Here is an 18,554-nt window from a genome sequence, read left to right as displayed (position 1 = left end):
GAGAGAGAGAGAGAGAGAGAGAGAGAGAGAGAGAGAGAGACTACAACAAAGCAAAGCATTGATTCCATTACGCTGGTATTGATTCGATACCAAGTACCATCTTGGTATCGACAGTATCGAGTACTTAAATCGATACGCCCACCCCTAATCGTTGGGGCCCTGATTCACACAACATTGCATTCAATGCTTAGTTACTGAAGCTCCCAAGAATATATGATTCTTTAAACTCGGGCGCAAACATGTTTGAAAGGATACAATTCGCTGGTCTTGGTACGCCCACTTCTGTTTCAGATACTCAATGAGGTTGGAAACTTTTCTGTGGAGCTCCACCACCATCCTGTGTTGGAAAAGACAAGACAAAACTTTTGAGTTAGGATTTGAAGAACAAACTACCCTCACGATACCTGAATATTTATACTTTTTAGCTAAATATAATACACACACTGCCTGGCTCTAAAATCACCACCTGGATTTAACAAAGCACATAAGTAAGAACCTCCATTCTGAAAAGTAGTTTATCCTCAACTGAATGTCTGAGAAGAAGTATCTGATGCTGTTCCAGAGCGACGGGTGCGTTGATCAGATAAGAGAAGCAGCAGATGCATCCATCACACGTGATATTAAGTGTTTTAAGATGATACCACAGTGAAAATGAGCAACAATCAAAGCTAAAGATGGTCCTAAAGAAATACTGACTTTTTTTTGGCAGGACAGAATACATTTAGCCTTTCTGAGCAAGACTTTGAGAATAATCTGTGCTTTTAAATGATTTGAACTGTTAATAATAAATATATTACAGCTGATTACAMTTAAGCAATTTTTTGTTTTGTGTGGCGACGTGTTCACGTGCTTTCTAAAGAACAGTGCTCATCTGTCTCTTTTCACATCACCAAGTATGAATTARGAGACTACCAACAGTTTTAAATACAAAAACAGCTTTTAGTAGACAACCTTTATAGAGGGTGATGTACAGAACTGCTCGGCYTACTCGGGGAACATTAGTTAATAATCGTGCTTTACCTGAGGCGAGGATTGTGTGCCAGACTTTGAACACGAGCCCAAGAGTGGTTACTGCGAGGGTGGAGCTCCACCGCCACCTTCAGGGGCAGACGCACRGGCTTCTGGTCTTCTTCATCACTCACTCCTGCAGTAAGATAGAGACACCACACCTCAAAGACAGACACCAACTTAAGTTCTCTTCAAGGCCACAAGGACAAAAACTCAGGTTTTAGCTCTTTTAAAATAGAAATTCAACTGTATTGTCTGTAAACACCAAATAGTTGTGCTTCTAAATGTGTTATCATTAATAAAGGATATATATTACAATATTATTATAATTATAATAAAACAAGTCTGACTAAAATAGTAATGTCTACAAAGACTTTCAAGACTAAACAGTGTCTCTGAAGTGTCGAGTGTTGTATGTTTTGTCTCACACAATATTTAATTTAGCTACAAAGCCTGGTGGGACAGAGAAACTTTCCCTCTGCCACATTTTTGTTAAAAATATTTTGCACTGAATGCTGCAGTCCAACAGCGCCGATCTCGCACAAACTGTTAGACGACAGATCCTGGTTTCAATTCATAAATGGGACAAATTATTTTCCTTCRACGTGCAAAATGGATGTTACTGAGGAGGAAGATTGACGACAGCTGGCCAGAACAGTCAGTTCGGCTCTTCTTCACGGTCCACATATAGTTACTGTGGAAACACGACTGGCCCACACACTGGAATTGTTTTTTGGCTAAACCCAGCCCCCACAGACCCTGTGTCTCACCATTTCTGTTTATTTGTGTTCTCAGGCCGAGACATTGATTTGTTTTGTTTTAACTAAAATGRTTGTTTGTGCATGCGGGGACGCTCACCATCTGGATCACAGAGTTTCTTCAGTGCCCGGCACATGGGGGCTTTAATTCGCAGGTTTCTCCCTTTGGAGCGCACAGTGGTGGCTCTGAAYGAACAGACAATGATGCAAATCCTTTTAACTCAAAGTCCATAATATCCCCGCTCTACTTATTTCTGTTCCTGCTATTAATACCTTTTTTTTTGCTTATCAAAGTTTTTTTTACCCTTCTAAAAAAATACTTGTTTTTTTTTAAGAACTTACCCTTGCTGGATGAGTTCATTTAGCTTTGCTACATTCTTTTCATCCATTACTGTCAAAGACAAAACAAAAAGCCAGAGAGACGGTTATGTCATTGTCTTTTAGGGGGGCAGCTGTCCTCTACAGCAGCTTTAATCACATCCCTGGTGTCTCAACCAAACAGCAGCARGCAGTGAAACCTAGAACAGCCTTCACTTACGTCCTCCAACTTTTTTGCGAAGCTCGGCGTAGCAGATAAGACCATACAGCTCCTGAGAAGATTTCTTCAACACYCGAGAGTAGACTGAAAATAAAAACGGAGGCACAAGTCAGGGGCAGGCAGGAGATCTGTGCGTGCTTCTTAAAGATAACATGACGGTGGCAAAATAATCTCCAGTCATGGGTTTAGCCTTATTTAATGTTACTCTTTAACGACATTTATGATAAATAAAACACAATGTAAACATGCTTGTAGGATRGAGATCTAAGAAAGGTAAGATGGGCAGATTGTTGATATGTGATTTACACATATTGTTTACTTAATACTACTTATCTGTTAGAAAACAAACCAAAAATGGAGGTTTTAATATCCATAAATATTTAAGACAGGAAACCTTAAAAATAAACTGGATATCTTGATCATGACCTTTTATGAAAAACACGATTTGCGGTCCTGTTGAGCCATATTTTGTAGCTGTTGTTTTTKTTTTGTCTGCTCCCTTCTGCAGGGATTTGCTATAACGAGCAAACTAACCCCAATGCCCTTCCTAACGCAATCTGGACTCGAACCTGCAGCCTCAGGATTACAGGACCGCAGAATTGGCCACTGAGTMACAGCAGCGCCCCCACCCCCCCGGTAATCCATATACGATCAGAATATACACGAGTGATACCAGATAAATCAAACAGCAAAGTTAGACCAGACTGTAAAATTCATTCACCCTCCATATTTCATCAACACCCGACAAGTTCCGTGACAGTAACGAAGAGARGCTCACCGTTGGCAAAGTCGATGTGTTTGGAGATCTTGTGCCAGGTGCGGTAGTAAAAATGTCGGACCTGCTCTTTGTTTTTCACCATGTTGGCCGGCTTGCCTCTCTTTTTGTACTTCATCGCAATGTTGTTCTGGATCGCCTCGAAATCCTTCCCATGCTGAAAGCAAACATAACAAAAAATAAACATAAACGTTCARGAGATCCTTTTGGTGGGAAATGTGCCACTTCAGTTCGCTTTTTTTAGTCAGCTGCACTTTTCACCTCATAGAGCCCCTCAAAGAAGCTGTTTTTGTCCTCTGCGCTCCAAGACTCCCACTGCCGACGGGCTCTCTTCTGGTTTCCAGCTTGCTCCTCCTTCTCGGCGGAGCCTTGGCTCTTGGATGCCTTGGACACCCCTCCTGCGGAGCCGGCCACAGACTGTCCCACGGACCCATGCGAAGAAGAACCGTTCTCTGCCCCTGCGTCGTCCAGAAACAGGGAGTTACAAACTCACCAAGAATTAAGGGTGGAAAAAAATGCAACCAATTTTAAAAATGACAGGATGAACATTAAAAAACTGATACCTTAGGTTTGATTTTTGAGATACTAAAATAACACAAAGCTGCCCGCTGCCATTACAGCACACAACCTGCAAAGCACCCTGCTTTTTTTGTAGTTCAGCTCTGGCAGGGAGGCAGGAAAAGCAATCAGTCCCTATGGCCAGGTCTACAGAGTACAGATCCAAAACCGGCTAACTTCACTCYAACACAGAGCACAGTCAGAAGCATTAATGCATATTCTCAGACAGTTAATGCTGCATCTATAAAACGTATTTAACGCTTAAAAAAGGTGTTCATTTATAAAAGTGAACATGTTTGTGTCATCCGTGAGGGTCTCCTCTGAAATAGGTGTGCACTAATATAGCATCATGTCAGCGTAAGTGGAGGTTTTGTGGTGGAGCTGTCAGAACGATTTAAATGTTCTGTAAAACAATTAGTCGCTTTCTTTTTGCCAATAACATTAAAAATACACCAGTCAGACTTGTCAGAGCACACTAAATTTATCACACTCTGAACATTTATTTATGTCTGATTAAAGGCCTATCCATTTATAGTTTCTCATTCAAAAAAGAAGAACGGCAGCTGAGCCAAAATAAACCGACATTTTTTTTTTCCTCCCACTGAGCCGGTGCCCAAACCAAATTCGCTCCAGCTACAAAGACACTGGTTTCTGACTGGCACCATGTCAGTAACAGGGTTTCAAATGAACAGATGGTACCACTGCTATAAGTTTCTCACACATACTGGATGGTTGTGCTCTGGTCCCACCCCAAGTCCTACTTATCTGCGTTCCTTCTGAGGGATGGAACCAAAACCCAGAGGATGAGGCCTCATTTGCATGGGATACATTAGCAGACAGCATCACTCTGTTGTGTGTCCGTTCCCTAATATTGCCACGGTTAAGGCAGATGTTAAAGGAAATCAGCCACTAAATTAAATAATATCCATCTGTTAAATAAACAGTGACTGGCTTTGCAGCTCTTAAGGTTGAGATTTCATCACTGGTGTTTTCTGGTGATAAGAATGAAAGTGAAATGTAAAATGTAAGCATTAAAATTTGTGAACTTGTGATGAACTGAATCGATCTTTCTGGAGTAATGCTGTTTTTCTGTCCCTGTTTAAATCAAGGGTCATCCTAATATAAATATAGGTTCTGGCCTTTCCTACTTTTTTACAGGTTCGTGCTGTAACTTGGTGCTGACGCTGCCAGAAGTGTTGTCAAGTGTCCCAGGATTAAAAAGCAACAAGGCCTGAAGGTAAACAAACTGCACACAGTAGCGCTGCAGAAAGTGAGAGGAGACCCCCGCTCCTGTGTTGATCCCACCTCTGTCCAGCTGTCTTTTGGACTGATCAGCCTCTGTACCTTTCGATTTGCCTCCGCCGTGTCCATTGATGGTCGATCCGACTGAATCCTTCCGGATCCGTTTGCTCGGAGGTCGGACGCTCGACCGGAGAAAATGATGCTGGTCGTGACACGGAGGGGCGGGCTCCGTGGAGGTGTTGGGCTGCTGCTGGTTCGAGTCCAGCCCGGTTCGGTTCGGCGGAGAGCTGGGGGGAACCGGGGCAGGACCGGAGCCGAGACCCGCGGGTGATGGATTAAGTATTTCCACCCGGTCGTCTCCCTTTGTACTGCGCTCCTCGCTCGCCTGCTCTCCGCTCTCCTCCTCGTCGCAGCCTTCGAGCTTTCTGGACGGATTCCGCCTCCCATCGACACCGATCCCCTCCCTGGAGCCTGGTGTCATGCTGCCAAGACACATTCGTGGGGGTAAAAAAAATTGTCACGTTAGGGGCGAAGCTGCGAGTGAAATTAACTTCCAAAGACGACGTTTACAGTCTCTCAACATGGCCGCCGCTGTTTGTTTCAAATCCCCTCTCCAGTCCCGTCAAAACAACACCAAATATARGAATTTAACTCGCTGAAATACATCAAATTCAACAACCAAAACTGTTTAGAGAGCGGCGGCTTTGTCTCGCCGAGTGTATTTGGCCGCTAGCGAGCAAAAAAACACCTGGATAATTTGAAGTAACATTTAAAAGCGAGCGCTTTTCGGTTTAGCGCCCTGCAGAAACGACGACGAGAACCCCTCGCTGCATTCGACCTCCAAGTAAAGTGTTTGTTTCGCACATATTTTTACCCATTTTCGAGCTCTTCGGAGGCAGGCGACGTCCTCTTTCTCTTCACCATGAGTCCGACCGCTCTGACGGGTAACTGCTGCTCAAATTGGACATAATAAAAGCCGAAACCGAGGCTCTCCGATCCCTCTGCCCTCTCGCTCCGGCTGCGACTGAGCTGAACTCTGCGCAGTTCAACTGTTTTCTGTCAGCATTACTCAACGCTTCTTTCCAACAACATTTAAAAACAGTAAAACAACACTCACAAATATGAAACAGTCGATGCCAGAAGTGGACAAAAACACTAAACTCACAGCCAGTTCGAGTCATTTGAATTGATTGAGATAGAAACTTATATTGATCCAATTTATCTGCGTCACCATCAGGAATTCTCTCTGTAATGTAAAATATTTCAAGTACATTGTGAAAACACTAAACGACCAAAKTCATTTTCCTTTCTTTACAATAAACTGAGAGGACAAAGGTGTGCGAACTATAAGAAGCAATTAAGACCAAGAGTTTTACTTTTCTATAACAGTGATAAAGTGCATAAACACCACAGTTTTCTATTACTGTTTGCAGGCTGCTGATATCCTGCTTTATAATTATCCATTAATCACCAGAAAACAGGTAGAGCAAACTGACAACAATAGGAAAACTTAATGAATATTTCAACAATTAAAACACAAGTAGACTTAAARAAGTGGGAATTCGTCCCTTTTATTCTAAACCGCATTAAGAAAACATTAAAACCTTCTCATTTGTGTCATCTTAAAGCTATCAATCAGATGTATAAAATACAACTTAGATAAATAGCTGAAAGAGTTTAAAATCAACACATAAAAGTTGTATATTAAGCTCGTGTTGCATGATCAGAATCAGGTTTATTGGCCAAGTAAGTTGACACACACAAGGAGTTTGCTAATATGATATTAACAGACATGTGACGCATAAATATAACTTTTTCTGCTTCAACAATTTGTGTCAAGGGTAGCATGACTTTGATATAGAACATTACACACACAAGTTTATTTTCCACTCATGAAATGTTTTACTATTAAAGCAGCTTTGAGATTCCAGGGTTCTATGACACATTTTGTTAAAAAGTCAGCAACGCTTAATAAGTACCAGTTTGAAATGCTTTTGTGCTCACAGGTGATGCTTACTTGTTGTTATAAAAACAGGATCTACTCCATCCGTCTGGCAGTGTACCTGCTAGCATTGCTGCTACTGTTGGTTAGCTAACGTTAACGCAGACGAAACCAGCTCTATCGTTACGAAAACAAATCTCATTACATAATAAACGTTGTTTTCATACATATTCTAACAATGTTTCGAATACGGATAACACCAGCAGAGTATGAACTTTACCTGAAGTAGAAGTTTGCCAGTAGTATTCCCAGTCGAGAGGCGGACTAGCATTGCTAGCCCAGTACCGCTGACAGCTCCCTTGGATCGATTGTCCAKGCGCTTTGGCACGCCCACCACAACTCGAAAAACAAAGCATGTGATTCGCCGAAATACGAGAGGGCGGTAACAAACCGTGTGACTGACAGAAGGATTCACCAATTGCTCGTCCAAGAGACTCACAAAGAAACCAATTGTCAGTCTCTTCCTGTTATGCTCTGTCATTGTTTTCGAACTTTTAAAACGCAGAAATATTTAACTCTTTAGCTTGATCATCTGATTTGTTTTGTAATTAAAGAAAACTTCCAAATTACTTCATCTCGAAAATGAAAGTAAGTGGTAAAAAAAATCGTTACCCGCCCAGAAAATGTGGAAGGAATTCAGAGGTGCGTTTAAATTAGTCATGAGCGTATCCAGATTGGGGGGCGGGTTAAAAACGCGCTACTTACGGTCAAGGTCTCTACTTACCTGACTTAAAATAAAACTAGTTCATTGTTTTAGTCGTCACTTTTAAGTTTCATGTGAACTGGTTGCAATGTTAAATATGTCATCGTGTAATGTGAAACATGTCGATGGGTGAATGAATCAAGCGCACCCCAGTTTGGCTATTGACCAATAACATTTCTCAGTGTCACAGTTGGGCGGTGTCACTCAGATTCTTGGGGAGTTTTTTTTCTTTTTGGGCAGGCGCGCCGCGGGCAAGCAGGGGTAGAAGTTGCTGGGTTGTCTAGGTGGCAGGGGGGAGAAAAAAAGAACAACGAACTTGTCTCTGGAAACTTGACGGCTCCCAACAAAACCAACATGACTTCGACGAACATGTTTCAAGGCTTGGGTACAGACTCAAAACCAAGCTCCAGGTAACACATATAGCTCCAAGACGGTCCTGAAAGTGTACGCCCGGTTACTGTACAGATGTTAACAACATGTCTATTCTGCTATCACTTTTATGCTAATATTTCAAGCCTGCTACGTTCTGTTCGTTGGCCATTTTTTAAAAACGCCTTATCAGAGTTTAACTTAAGCGATAGCTATTAAAATAAATCGATAGCCTTCGAGCTATCAGGCGTTGTCTGCTGCGGAAGTGGGGAAACACACTTCGGACAGCTCGTCTTTGTATCTTCTTTCAGCGGCGTCGTGGTCACATTGTTCTTGTTACACGAGTGTGTTTTTTACGTTACGACAATCACTGAAACGTACCACCTCAGGAAAACGTCCTTCCAGCTAACAAACACGATTTTTCTTTCAGACATGCAGTTTCATTCCCGGGTGTATAATCAGATAACCTGTTATTTAAGGCTGCTGCTAGTGGTGGCTGTCACATATTTCGAGGCAGATTACACATAATGCTTACTTCTCCTGAACAACAACAACAAAAAAAGACGTTTTACCCCTGAAATTTGAAATATGTAGAAAATAACACTACTTATTGTTTATTTTTAGGGCCAAAAAATAGAAGTAATAAGGTCAGAAGTGGCCTCCATAAAGATTTGGCACAATTTGAAATAATAAATCAACGAAAAACAGGATTTTGTTAGTGACAAGGAGCAGCCTTTTTGTTAGTTTACAAAGATGGTGTTTTTTTGTCTAATAAAAGCCTTAAAAAGTCCTGAATAGCCTAAAAAAAACCACAAGATGTCTAAGTTACTTGTGTTACTTGACCGGTGAGGTCACTCAAAATAAGGTTAAGTTTCCAAAACAATCTCTTTGTTTGTTGTTACCAAAGACGCGAGAAACCTCATCCGCACACCGTTCAAACTGGGGATAAGTTAATGAGTCATTTTATCTTAATCAGACAAATGCTTCAGTGTTTCCAACTGACCAAAACGTCTCAGTAAATTGCTGCAAGTTTGGACAGTGTACTGGATTGTACATTTCCTCCTCGTCTCAAGGAACGTAAAATATTCTCAAAAACCCAGCTTCAGTTCTAAAAACATCTCCATCCACACAGGAACACCAAAAAATGATACAAAACATTGTCGTGACCATGCCAGGCCTGTATGTGGCGCTCTAATACTACCACAAAAATATGTTGAAAACAGGAAACAGTTTTTTGATTGTGAAGTGTGACACAATAATTGAGTTCCACACGGTCTCTGAACTCCTCCATACAACTGAATGTTGATTTACATGGTAACAGCAGGGCTGCTTGACACTCCTCTTATGATATTTGTTATGAAGATAATGGAATGCCTGGTGTTCAGTCTGTCATTAATTATAAACAAGTTAAGTGTGTCGGTGTTTCACTTCAGTTTATGGCCCTTTCATTTCTTTAGCCAAGTCACAATGGCCCTCAGAAAAAAGGATGTCATAATAGTCTGTTTCTTTGTGTGTTAGTTTCCTTTTCAGGTTTTCTTGTTTGTTTTTATTAGTTCTTGTGTTTCTGTTACTCAGTGTCTCCTGTCTTCTCCCAGTTAACTACCTGTTCCTACTCCCAGTCAGTCCAGTGGTCCCCAGTATTCTCATCTGCCCTTCTTTATATATTCAGTCTTCTGTCATTACCGGTCTCTGTCGCTTGTGTTGGATCATCCTTCATGTCTCATTGAGTCTGCCTGTATTTTGGGTCCTACTGCTGACAAATATGACAGGATGCTGCTCACCTGTTTTCAGGGAGAGATTGTTGATCCTGTCGGTGTATTTACAAAGTTATCAGCATAAGCCTTTGATAGATGTCTGCCTCTGATCATAACTTTTATTGTTAAAACAAATCTTTTGTCCGAGTTAATGGAGTTCTAACAGAACGTGCTGTTTTGTTTTTGCTGTTCAGGGTTCTGCGGCCTCCTGGCGGTGGCTCCAGTGACCTCTTTGGTGGCTATGAAGATGATTCAGCACCGTCAAGAAGACCTAATAAGATGGCCTCCAAAGTGTTCGCTCCACCAGAAGAGCCTCAGAGTGTTTCCAGACGCTCCAATCCTCCAGGTCAGTCAGTTTTGGGGATAATGAGTCCACGCTGTGAAATGTGGGACTTAAACGTGATATTCCAGTGTGAATATGTGGACTCCTCTGTGCTTGCACACCTCCACATTTTGTGAAGTATTTGATAAAAACCACACAAGTTTTGATTTAAGGCTTCTGTTGGAAAAGTGTCATTTTTAGATGTGAACTGCTGAATCCTAACGTTCACTGTTRTCTCTGTGGACACTGTTTTTATCTACTTTTTTCCTATATTTTCAGACTTTGGTAGAGACAAAACACACGTGATCTTGCACAGGACTCATTTTTTGTGAATTTGTGTTAAGTGTCATTAAGACGGTGTAATTGTGACAAAGTATAAATATCTCTTGGTAACACTTTGTGTAGGCGGGAAGAGCAGCGGGATATTTGGTGAAGCTGAAGCTCCAGTTCAACCACAGAGACCTGCGCCTCCCGGTGGAGCAAGCAGCGGCATTTTTGGGTCTGCAGAGAGTGTGCCTGCTCAAAGCCCATGCAAAAGCCACCCAAATAAACCAAAGGTAGGCCATAACCCAGTTTTATCATTTACAGTGGGGAAAATAAGTATTTAGTCAGTCACCAATTGTGCAAGTTCTCCCACTTAAAAAGATGAGAGAGGCCTGTAATTGACATCATAGGTAGACCTCAACTATGAGAGATAAAATGTGAAAAAAAAATTGAGAAAATCATTTTGTCTGACTTTTAAATAATTTCTTTGCAAATAATGGTGGAAAATAAGTATTTGGTCACCTACAAACAAGCAAGATTTCTGGCTGTCACAGACCTGTAACTTCTTTTTTAAGAGGCTCCTCTTTCCCCCACTCATTACCTGTATTAATGGCACCAGTTTGAAGTCGTTAACAGTATAAAAGACACCTGCCCACAACCTCAAACAGTCACACTCCAAACTCCACTATGGTGAAGATGAAAGAGCTGTCGGAGGACACCAGAAACCGAATTGTAGACCTGCACCAGGCTGGGAAGACTGAATCTGCAATAGGCAAGCAGCTTGGTGTGAAGAAATCTACTGTGGGAGCGATAATCAGAAAATGGAAGACATACAAGACCACTACTAATCTCCCTCGATCTGGGGCTCCACGCAAGATCTCAGCCCGTGGGGTCAAAATGATCACAAGAACGGTGAGGAAAAATCCCAGAACCACAAGGGGGGATCTAGTGAATGACCTGCAGAAAGCTGGGACCAATGTTACAAAGGCTACCATCAGCAACACACTACGACGCCAGGGACTCAGATCTTGCAGTGCCAGACGTGCCCCCCTGCTTAAGCCAGTCCATATCCAGGCACGTCTGAAGTTTGCTAGAGAGCATTTGGATGTTCCAGAAGAGTATTGGGAGAATGTCATATGGTCAGATGAAACCAAAGTAGAACTATTTGGTAAAAACACAACTCATCGTGCTTGGAGGAAAGTGAATGCGGAGTTGTATCCAAAGAACACCATACCAACTGTGAAGCATGGGGGTGGCAACATCATGCTTTGGGGCTGTTTCTCTGCAAAGGGACCAGGACGACTGGTCCGTGTACATGAAAGAATGAATGGGGCCATGTATTGTGAGATTTTGGGTGCAAACCTCCTTCCATCAGCAAGGGCAATGAAGATGAAACGTGGCTGGGTCTTTCAGCATGACAATGATCCCAAGCACACTGCCAGGGCAACAAAGGAGTGGCTTCGTAAGAAACATTTCAAAGTCCTGGAGTGGCCTAGCCAGTCTCCCGATCTCAACTCCATCGAAAACCTTTGGAGGGAGTTGAAAGTCCGTGTTGCCCGCCGACAGCCCCAAAACATCACTGCTCTAGAGGAGATCTGCATGGAGGAATGGGCCAACATACCAGCAACAGTGTGTGCCAACCTTGTGAAGACTTACAGAAAACGTTTGACCTCTGTCATTGCCAACAAAGGATATACAACAAAGTATTGAGATGAACTTTTGTTATTGACCAAATACTTATTTTCCACCATTATTTGCAAAAAAAATTCTTTAAAAGTCAGACAAAATGATTTTCTCAATTTTTTCTTCACATTTTGTCTCTCATAGTTGAGGTCTACCTATGATGTCAATTACAGGCCTCTCTCATCTTTTTAAGTGGGAGAACTTGCACAATTGGTGACTGACTAAATACTTATTTTCCCCACTGTAAGTCAGGAAACACCAGATTGTAGGATAATTTATTAAAAATGATTTGTCCAAATTAATAATGTAAAACAGGCCAACAGACACACTCACCTCTGAGTGACATTTTATCAAAAAGCTGGTAAATGAGTTGGAACAACTTCTTTTTCATATATTACATTATTTTTTTCACTCTGGTGGACAGTTATTATTTGCATCTCTCATCAGAGAAAATGTTTAAAATATTTATTGACAAAATATCTGAAATGACCAGAGTTATCAGATGGATTTTTATGAACATAATATTTCCCTGGGAAACAAAACTTAAGACACATCAGTAGTATTTTTTTTCTGTCCTGCCATCAAATCCAAAACAAGTCCTTATTTAGGAAATTACTTTACAGCAGAATAAATAAATTAAACAGAAGACAGAAAACTTGACTCGGCTGCATGTTCAGCTGCAGGAGTTTTATCAGCTGACGGTTTCTTTCCATATCAACAACAGATTACTGACATATTCAAACCCAGTTTTCTGTTGTGCTCAGGCAACACGGGACGTGGTGGGGACTCGGTCCGTCACAAATAATCTTATGGACCAAATAAAATTGTAACACAGGCTGTATTTTGACTACAGGCCTTTAAGTTTGAGACATAATCTCAACTGTCTAGAGGAATTGGCTGTTTAATGTCTATTTATTTTTCTTTTACTTGGATTGGTGAGGGGTTGTGGTAGTGTGATGGTCAGTGCTGTTATCTCATAATCCAGAGGCTCAGGTTGCATCAGGAAAGGCATCTGGCATTAAAAAGCATTAACAAATGTTTCATATAAGTTTGATCACTGAAGAAGGGAGCAGCTGAAAGAACAACTTGGATCATTCAGAATGTTAAAGGAGACCAATTATGGGTCCTAGAAATGTTTATGGTATGTCTGTGGTCTATCAGACCATGTTCATTCAATTTAATGCACAAAATAATTCTCAGATAATTAAATTTCTCATTTTCTAGTTCTGCCTGCTCTGACTTCTGTTCAGAAGAGCRGTTTATGTTAATGAGCTCTGTTGGTAACGCCCTCTAAAAATCTGTTGACATTAACTCCGCCCTCCAAAGCCAGCGTTTATGTTAGCATGGCTAATAATAAGCAGAAGCTCCGTTGTACAACCATATGAGAGACCCAGAGGCAGAGTCGTGGTGGCAGTTTCTTTTTTTTTTTTCTCCCTCCTCTGCTCTGCGCTCACTCTGCATGCTGTTACCAGAGCAGGGAGCAGCAGCGGTGAAAATACCTCAGAAACTTGAACAAATAGGCTTTAACAAGGCTTTAATGAGCTAAACAATAGAGGTACATGAGAAAACGTGTTCATAATGAATGAAAAAAAAATAATTAAATTGTGTCCGTGCCGGTCCTGAACCCTGGTCTCCCACTCTCTGTTCCAACACTCTGCCCATTGCCCTATTGGAGGCTTGTTGTGAAATGAGCTGCGCACTGCACAACAACAACAACAACCCTGATGGCTTTTTATATTGAGGAGGTGSAGTCTCACCCGGGGGTTGCTAGGTAAGAGGCTGAACGCAGGTTCCGGTGGGTTGTCGTACGGCTTGTGACATCACAAAATYACAGAAGTATAAAACTTGTCGTTAATATACATTAAAAATACATTTACTTACAGTAAATATGCCCCTGGGTGTATTTTCTTTGGTCCTAGGACTGATATTTTAAGAAGTACATACTCAAAGTTGAGTAAAAAAAAAACCTTTAAAAAGTGAATTTTGCATAATAGGTCCCCTTTAATCACTCCAGCAAAAACATCTTAATCTGTAATTTATTTTGTTTTAAAGTCTGCTAATCAATTTGATCTTTTTAAATTTTCTTCTTGCAGGACAATCTAACTGTGAGACCGGAACCTGAGTCACCAGGTAAATGAATGTGGATAACTTTTTAAAGGTTACAGAGTATTTAAAAGACATTGGTTTTACAGTTAGTGGTGAAATTAAAGGAACTTTTTCTTATAGTTTTGATTCACTGACATTTTTATTCCCGTCAAACATCTATGATTTACAACTCGTGGTTATAGTTGGAAAAATATAAAAACAAGTTTATAAAAGTCTCAGAAACCCAGGAAGAACCAGTTGTTCCTCACACATGAGAGAAATGTAAATAGCTGCAGCAGATGCAGTTTAATAAGGTTTCCTCTCTTCTTCAAGCTCCTGAAGCCAAAGTCAGCCAACCAGAGGTGAAGGAGGAGGCTGCTCCCCCGGCTCCTGTTCCAGCCAAGGAGGAGCCTGCAGCCGTCTCCCCGCCTCCACAGCCCAAACCACCCACTACAGCACCCGACGAGGAGCTGATGAAGAGCCACGAGCCTCACCTGGGACCCAAGCCTCGCTCTCACAACCGGGTCCTCAACCCCCCAGGAGGAAAGTCCAGTGTGGTTTTCTACTGACCAGCTGAGCGCACACCTGTCGAAACTCTCGTTTTTGTTGTTGTTGTTTTGTTTCTCTGCTAATTTTCTCTCATTCCTTCTCTACACTCCTGACGTCACCTGCACAATACATGCAGACTGTTCAGATCCTGGTTTGTTTCGTCCTCAACATTTTGCACTTTTCACTTGTTTTGGTTATTGTAAATCCTCCTCATTGAAGCCTGCAGTGATGCAATCACCTCAAAGTCAATCAGCTGMCTAATTATTTACTAATCTCTACCTGTGATGCTGTTTAGTCACAGTTGTCACTGTCATGCACGAATGAATTTAAAMAACGGTTGTGATGTTGGAGCTAGTCTTATTTTCAGCTTTAAATGGACCTAAAACCCAATGATGGATTCGGAAAAGTTAATCTTGTGCTGCCAGAATCTTATTGAAAATGAAACCAAAAGCTGCATAATCTGTATGAAAGTTTTACACTTGTATGATCAGAAGCCTTAAAAGCTTAGCATGTAACGTTCTTTTGCCTTATCATTAACATATTTAACAAATATCGCTGTTCGAGGACAATCTGATCAAGAACCAAAAAAGAAATGAAACGAAGATGGACACAATCACTGACTTCCCAAATGTCTCAAAACAATTCCGTGTTGGTTTTATGTGAATGTATTGTGCAGGGAGTTTTCTGCCTCGTCCTCATCGTTTGCAGTGCCTGAGAACATGCCTTTTTTTTCTGTTTGCTTGGGGTAGGCCTCTGTTTATGTTTTAAATTAAAACGGCTGAAAACGAGTAAACTGTGGACAAGCTCGCGGCCTACCTGAGTGCAAGTGGGGCTCATCAATAATTGCTTTTTTTTCCCGCCCGCATCGTTATGCACATCCGAGGTATCCTGATGCCAGCCTGCCCCSCTTCTTTGTGCTGCAGTGTCTGACGAGCAGTGAGCGCAGCAGGAGAATGAAATCCAGAGTACTGCAATAAAAAATGGTTGTTTTGCATTTAAAGTCTGAGTTTGTTTGCATTCCTGAATTGTTGGTATTTTTAAATCCATATTGAGGCATTTGAGGCCATTTTACTTTTATTTTAYTCTTTTTCATGAAAATGCATAAAATGCTTAGTTTGCCTTCAGTCTCGATATATTACTATTTAATGTGCAGTATCTTATTTAAAATACACAGAATGTCTCATAACTCTTATGTGGTAAAGTTATTCATTTAAATGATTACTTTTTTGCTTTTTCAGTCAAGTTGAAGTGATCCTAACCAAGGACAAGTGATTTTGTAGGCAATGAACCAGCATGAAATTAATGCAAATATAAAATAAACCTGTAAAATAACCTTATAAATGTGCAAAGGACCCCCTGATTACAACTTTGATTTGTTTTAATGCTTCACTTGGTTCAGAACATGTTCAATGCTGGGTTTTTCTTATTTTTTCTCTAATTATATTTACATATTTTAWCTAAGCATCAAGATTTGGACCCTCTGCAACTTTCTAACCAAACCTTCCTTGAAGAAAACATCACTACGCAATCATTAAAGATTATTTAAAGGTTAACACACTAAATAAATCATTGGAGACACCAGGACACATAACTGATGGTGGTATATAAACAAAATGGTTTTGTTACACTTAAATGAGTTGGCCTGTCTTGTAGTATTTATGTTTATTATTCATCCTGCACATCTGTTTCATCGTGTTTATTGTTATGACCCGAAATAGTCTTAACATCTGAGGTCTGCTCTCATTCAATATTTTAACTGACCGTGTTTGTAACGGGGTGGGGTTCCAAGTTTGGTGGGAAAATGTTCAGCTTAGAGGAAGTTAAAAAGCATTTACCCTGGGAGCTGAACGCTCCTCACTAAGGCAGTTTTTCTGCTTCATTAGCCAGTTTTTGTCTCCATTGTCAACGCTCTCCTTTACAAACCACAACCCAAGCTGCAGTAGTTTGACTGGAGGAAAGTTTTTACTGCTAACATTTTATAAACTGCACTCTCACAAAAAAATTAAATTAATAAATTTACAATAACTGAGTTTCTCATCATTCCTGAGAAAAACAGCAATAATATCTGATAACTTAGACCCCTGATGTAAGTGTAAGCTRTCTGTAACTAAGTCAGGATTTCTCACTTTCCCCCTCTGATCATAATGTTCTGGCTGACCAGTGTATCGCACTAAATGTTGAGCCAGAGTTTTAACTTTTAGAAAAGTGARGAACTGGAGGTAAAAACTGGCATTTCATGTGTAAATTCTTCAGGTTATGTTGTTTAAACAACAAAAAGATTAAATTCATTCATTACTTCTTATGGACTGATTAAGAACCACCTGACCAGACATGATCGTTCTGATAAATTAGAAATGTTAATTTCTGATTACAAATCAGTAAATAATCTTGTGTGTTCACTCAACAACTTCATGTCTTCAGTTATTTCAATAGTGAATTGTGTTTATTATCAAACATGTTTGGCAGTCATTGTTTCTAGGGTTTTGGACCAAGCTGTCATTAGAAAACTATTACTTCCAATTTATTATTTTCAAAATAAAATGCCAAAAACAAATTTATCTTACTTCTCTATGGGACTTTTATCTTCACTATGAGATTATATTATAAAGTAAATATATAGATATTTGAGCAAGTGGATAAACTGTGTTTTTTTTAGGATACATTGTAGATAAGATTTTATTTGTGTAGAAATTGATGCCTCATATTTATGTATTTCTGTAAATCATTAAATACATATGATTTGTTGCTGTAAAATATTTTAAACACTTTTATGGTGTCTGTATATGTTTTGGTACACAAGACAAAGATTTAAATGATAGTGAAAAAAACAAATAAAAGCAACAAAAGCAAAGAGGATCATATGATTTTTGAGAATATTTAAAGCATCAAAAACTATACTTTTTATGTCCAATAATGTCACAATAATTTGTTTTAATTGTTAAATTAAGAGAAATAATTTTACAGAGCTAAAAATGTGAGCTTTGTAACATTTAACTCAAAAATCAAAACTAGCAGAAAAAGGTAAAAATTGAAATTCAGACAGTTGTTCTTGCTGTAGAGACATTTTTATGGCTGATTTGAAGCCACTTACATTGCTTTTTATGGAAACAATCAGTTGTAAGTATTTAATGATTAATTAACATTAGTTAATGATTAGTTATAAGTAAAGAAGTACAAGGAAAAAGATACATCCGTCAGGTGTTGCCGAGTGCCAGAATCAGAATGTCCACCATCATCTGGAAAACATGCAGGCATGAATAAAAAGTAACAACATTATAAATAAAATTATGAGAATCGTGAGTGAACATCCCAGCAAGTTCAACCCAAGGTCAGACTGTGCAATGTTCAGAAAAATGAGGAGGGGGGGACTTGAGAGACAATACAGGCCTCAGTTAGCAAGTTAAAGTTTGAAGTATGACAGGACTATTGAAAATGACTGAACAGAGCTGCAGATGAAAGCCTTATCTCTTTAGAAATAACAGAAGCACATCTTTGGATTGTAAAGCTGCAGCTGAATGAGCCACAAAACCTCTGGAACATTGTCTTTAGTACAGACAAATCTGAAGATGAGACATTTACCCATAATTGTGAGTTCCATGTTTGGAGAAAACCAGAAGTGACGTATCAGCACAAAGACCTCATACCAGCTGTCAGCACGGTGGTGGAGGGGTGATGATTTGGGCACTGTGTTGGTCACAAACTCACTTGTAGACCAAAACCTCAAAAATCTTCCAGAGTCAAACCTGAGACGATCTGTTCTCAGGCTGGGATCAAGCTGGGACATGATGCTGCAGACAATGAGCCCAGAACAGAAACAAATATCTGCAAACCTCAATGAACTAAAGCAAGGTTGGAAAGTAGGGAGGCCCAAAATACAGATGGATGGATGGATGGATGGATGGATGGATGGATGGATGGATGGATGGATGGATGGATGGATGGAT

General features: G+C 40.3%; 2 protein-coding genes across 3 annotated transcripts in view; one reads left to right on the top strand and one right to left on the bottom strand.

Annotated features, from left to right (window-relative positions):
* The window catches only part of cramp1 (cramped chromatin regulator homolog 1), an 18,573-nt gene extending 11,367 nt beyond the window's left edge, over positions 1-7,206 (bottom strand). The window contains exons 1-9 of one of the 2 annotated variants that reach the window (XM_014030276.1): positions 7,102-7,206; positions 4,982-5,361; positions 3,341-3,537; positions 3,083-3,236; positions 2,305-2,388; positions 2,109-2,157; positions 1,867-1,952; positions 1,021-1,144; positions 256-337 (exon numbers count right to left, since the gene is read on the bottom strand). In XM_014030276.1, coding sequence (XP_013885730.1) covers positions 256-337; positions 1,021-1,144; positions 1,867-1,952; positions 2,109-2,157; positions 2,305-2,388; positions 3,083-3,236; positions 3,341-3,537; positions 4,982-5,360 — 1,155 coding nt within the window. In that variant the 5' untranslated portion in view covers position 5,361; positions 7,102-7,206. Of the gene's footprint in view, positions 1-255; positions 338-1,020; positions 1,145-1,866; positions 1,953-2,108; positions 2,158-2,304; positions 2,389-3,082; positions 3,237-3,340; positions 3,538-4,981; positions 5,362-5,753; positions 5,916-7,101 lie in introns of those variants that run through there. The other variant, XM_014030275.1, reaches the window with a different exon arrangement.
* Positions 7,207-7,812: 606 nt separating this feature from the next.
* Positions 7,813-15,610, top strand: jpt2 (Jupiter microtubule associated homolog 2). Its single transcript, XM_014030277.1, has 5 exons — positions 7,813-7,994; positions 9,902-10,053; positions 10,435-10,586; positions 14,070-14,106; positions 14,395-15,610. Exons 1-5 carry the CDS (start codon positions 7,939-7,941, stop codon positions 14,628-14,630), a joined length of 633 nt encoding a protein of 210 aa, XP_013885731.1. The 5' UTR covers positions 7,813-7,938; the 3' UTR covers positions 14,631-15,610.
* Positions 15,611-18,554: the final 2,944 nt, after the last annotated feature.

Source organism: Austrofundulus limnaeus, unplaced genomic scaffold, assembly GCF_001266775.1.
Source record: "Austrofundulus limnaeus strain Quisiro unplaced genomic scaffold, Austrofundulus_limnaeus-1.0 Scaffold1034, whole genome shotgun sequence".
Lineage (NCBI taxonomy): Eukaryota > Metazoa > Chordata > Actinopteri > Cyprinodontiformes > Rivulidae > Austrofundulus > Austrofundulus limnaeus.
The sequence above is the reverse complement of the archived record's forward strand: the minus strand, read 5'-3'. Positions and strand labels throughout refer to the sequence as shown.

Excerpts from the sequence above, each read along its gene's own strand:
- jpt2 (XM_014030277.1), top strand. The coding sequence starts at position 7,939 with ATGACTTCGACGAACATGTTTCAAGGCTTGGGTACAGACTCAAAACCA. Across the intron at positions 7,995-9,901 it reads GACTCAAAACCAAGCTCCAG|GGTTCTGCGGCCTCCTGGCG; the intron begins GTAACACATATA and ends TTTGCTGTTCAG. Across the intron at positions 14,107-14,394 it reads ACCGGAACCTGAGTCACCAG|CTCCTGAAGCCAAAGTCAGC; the intron begins GTAAATGAATGT and ends CTCTTCTTCAAG.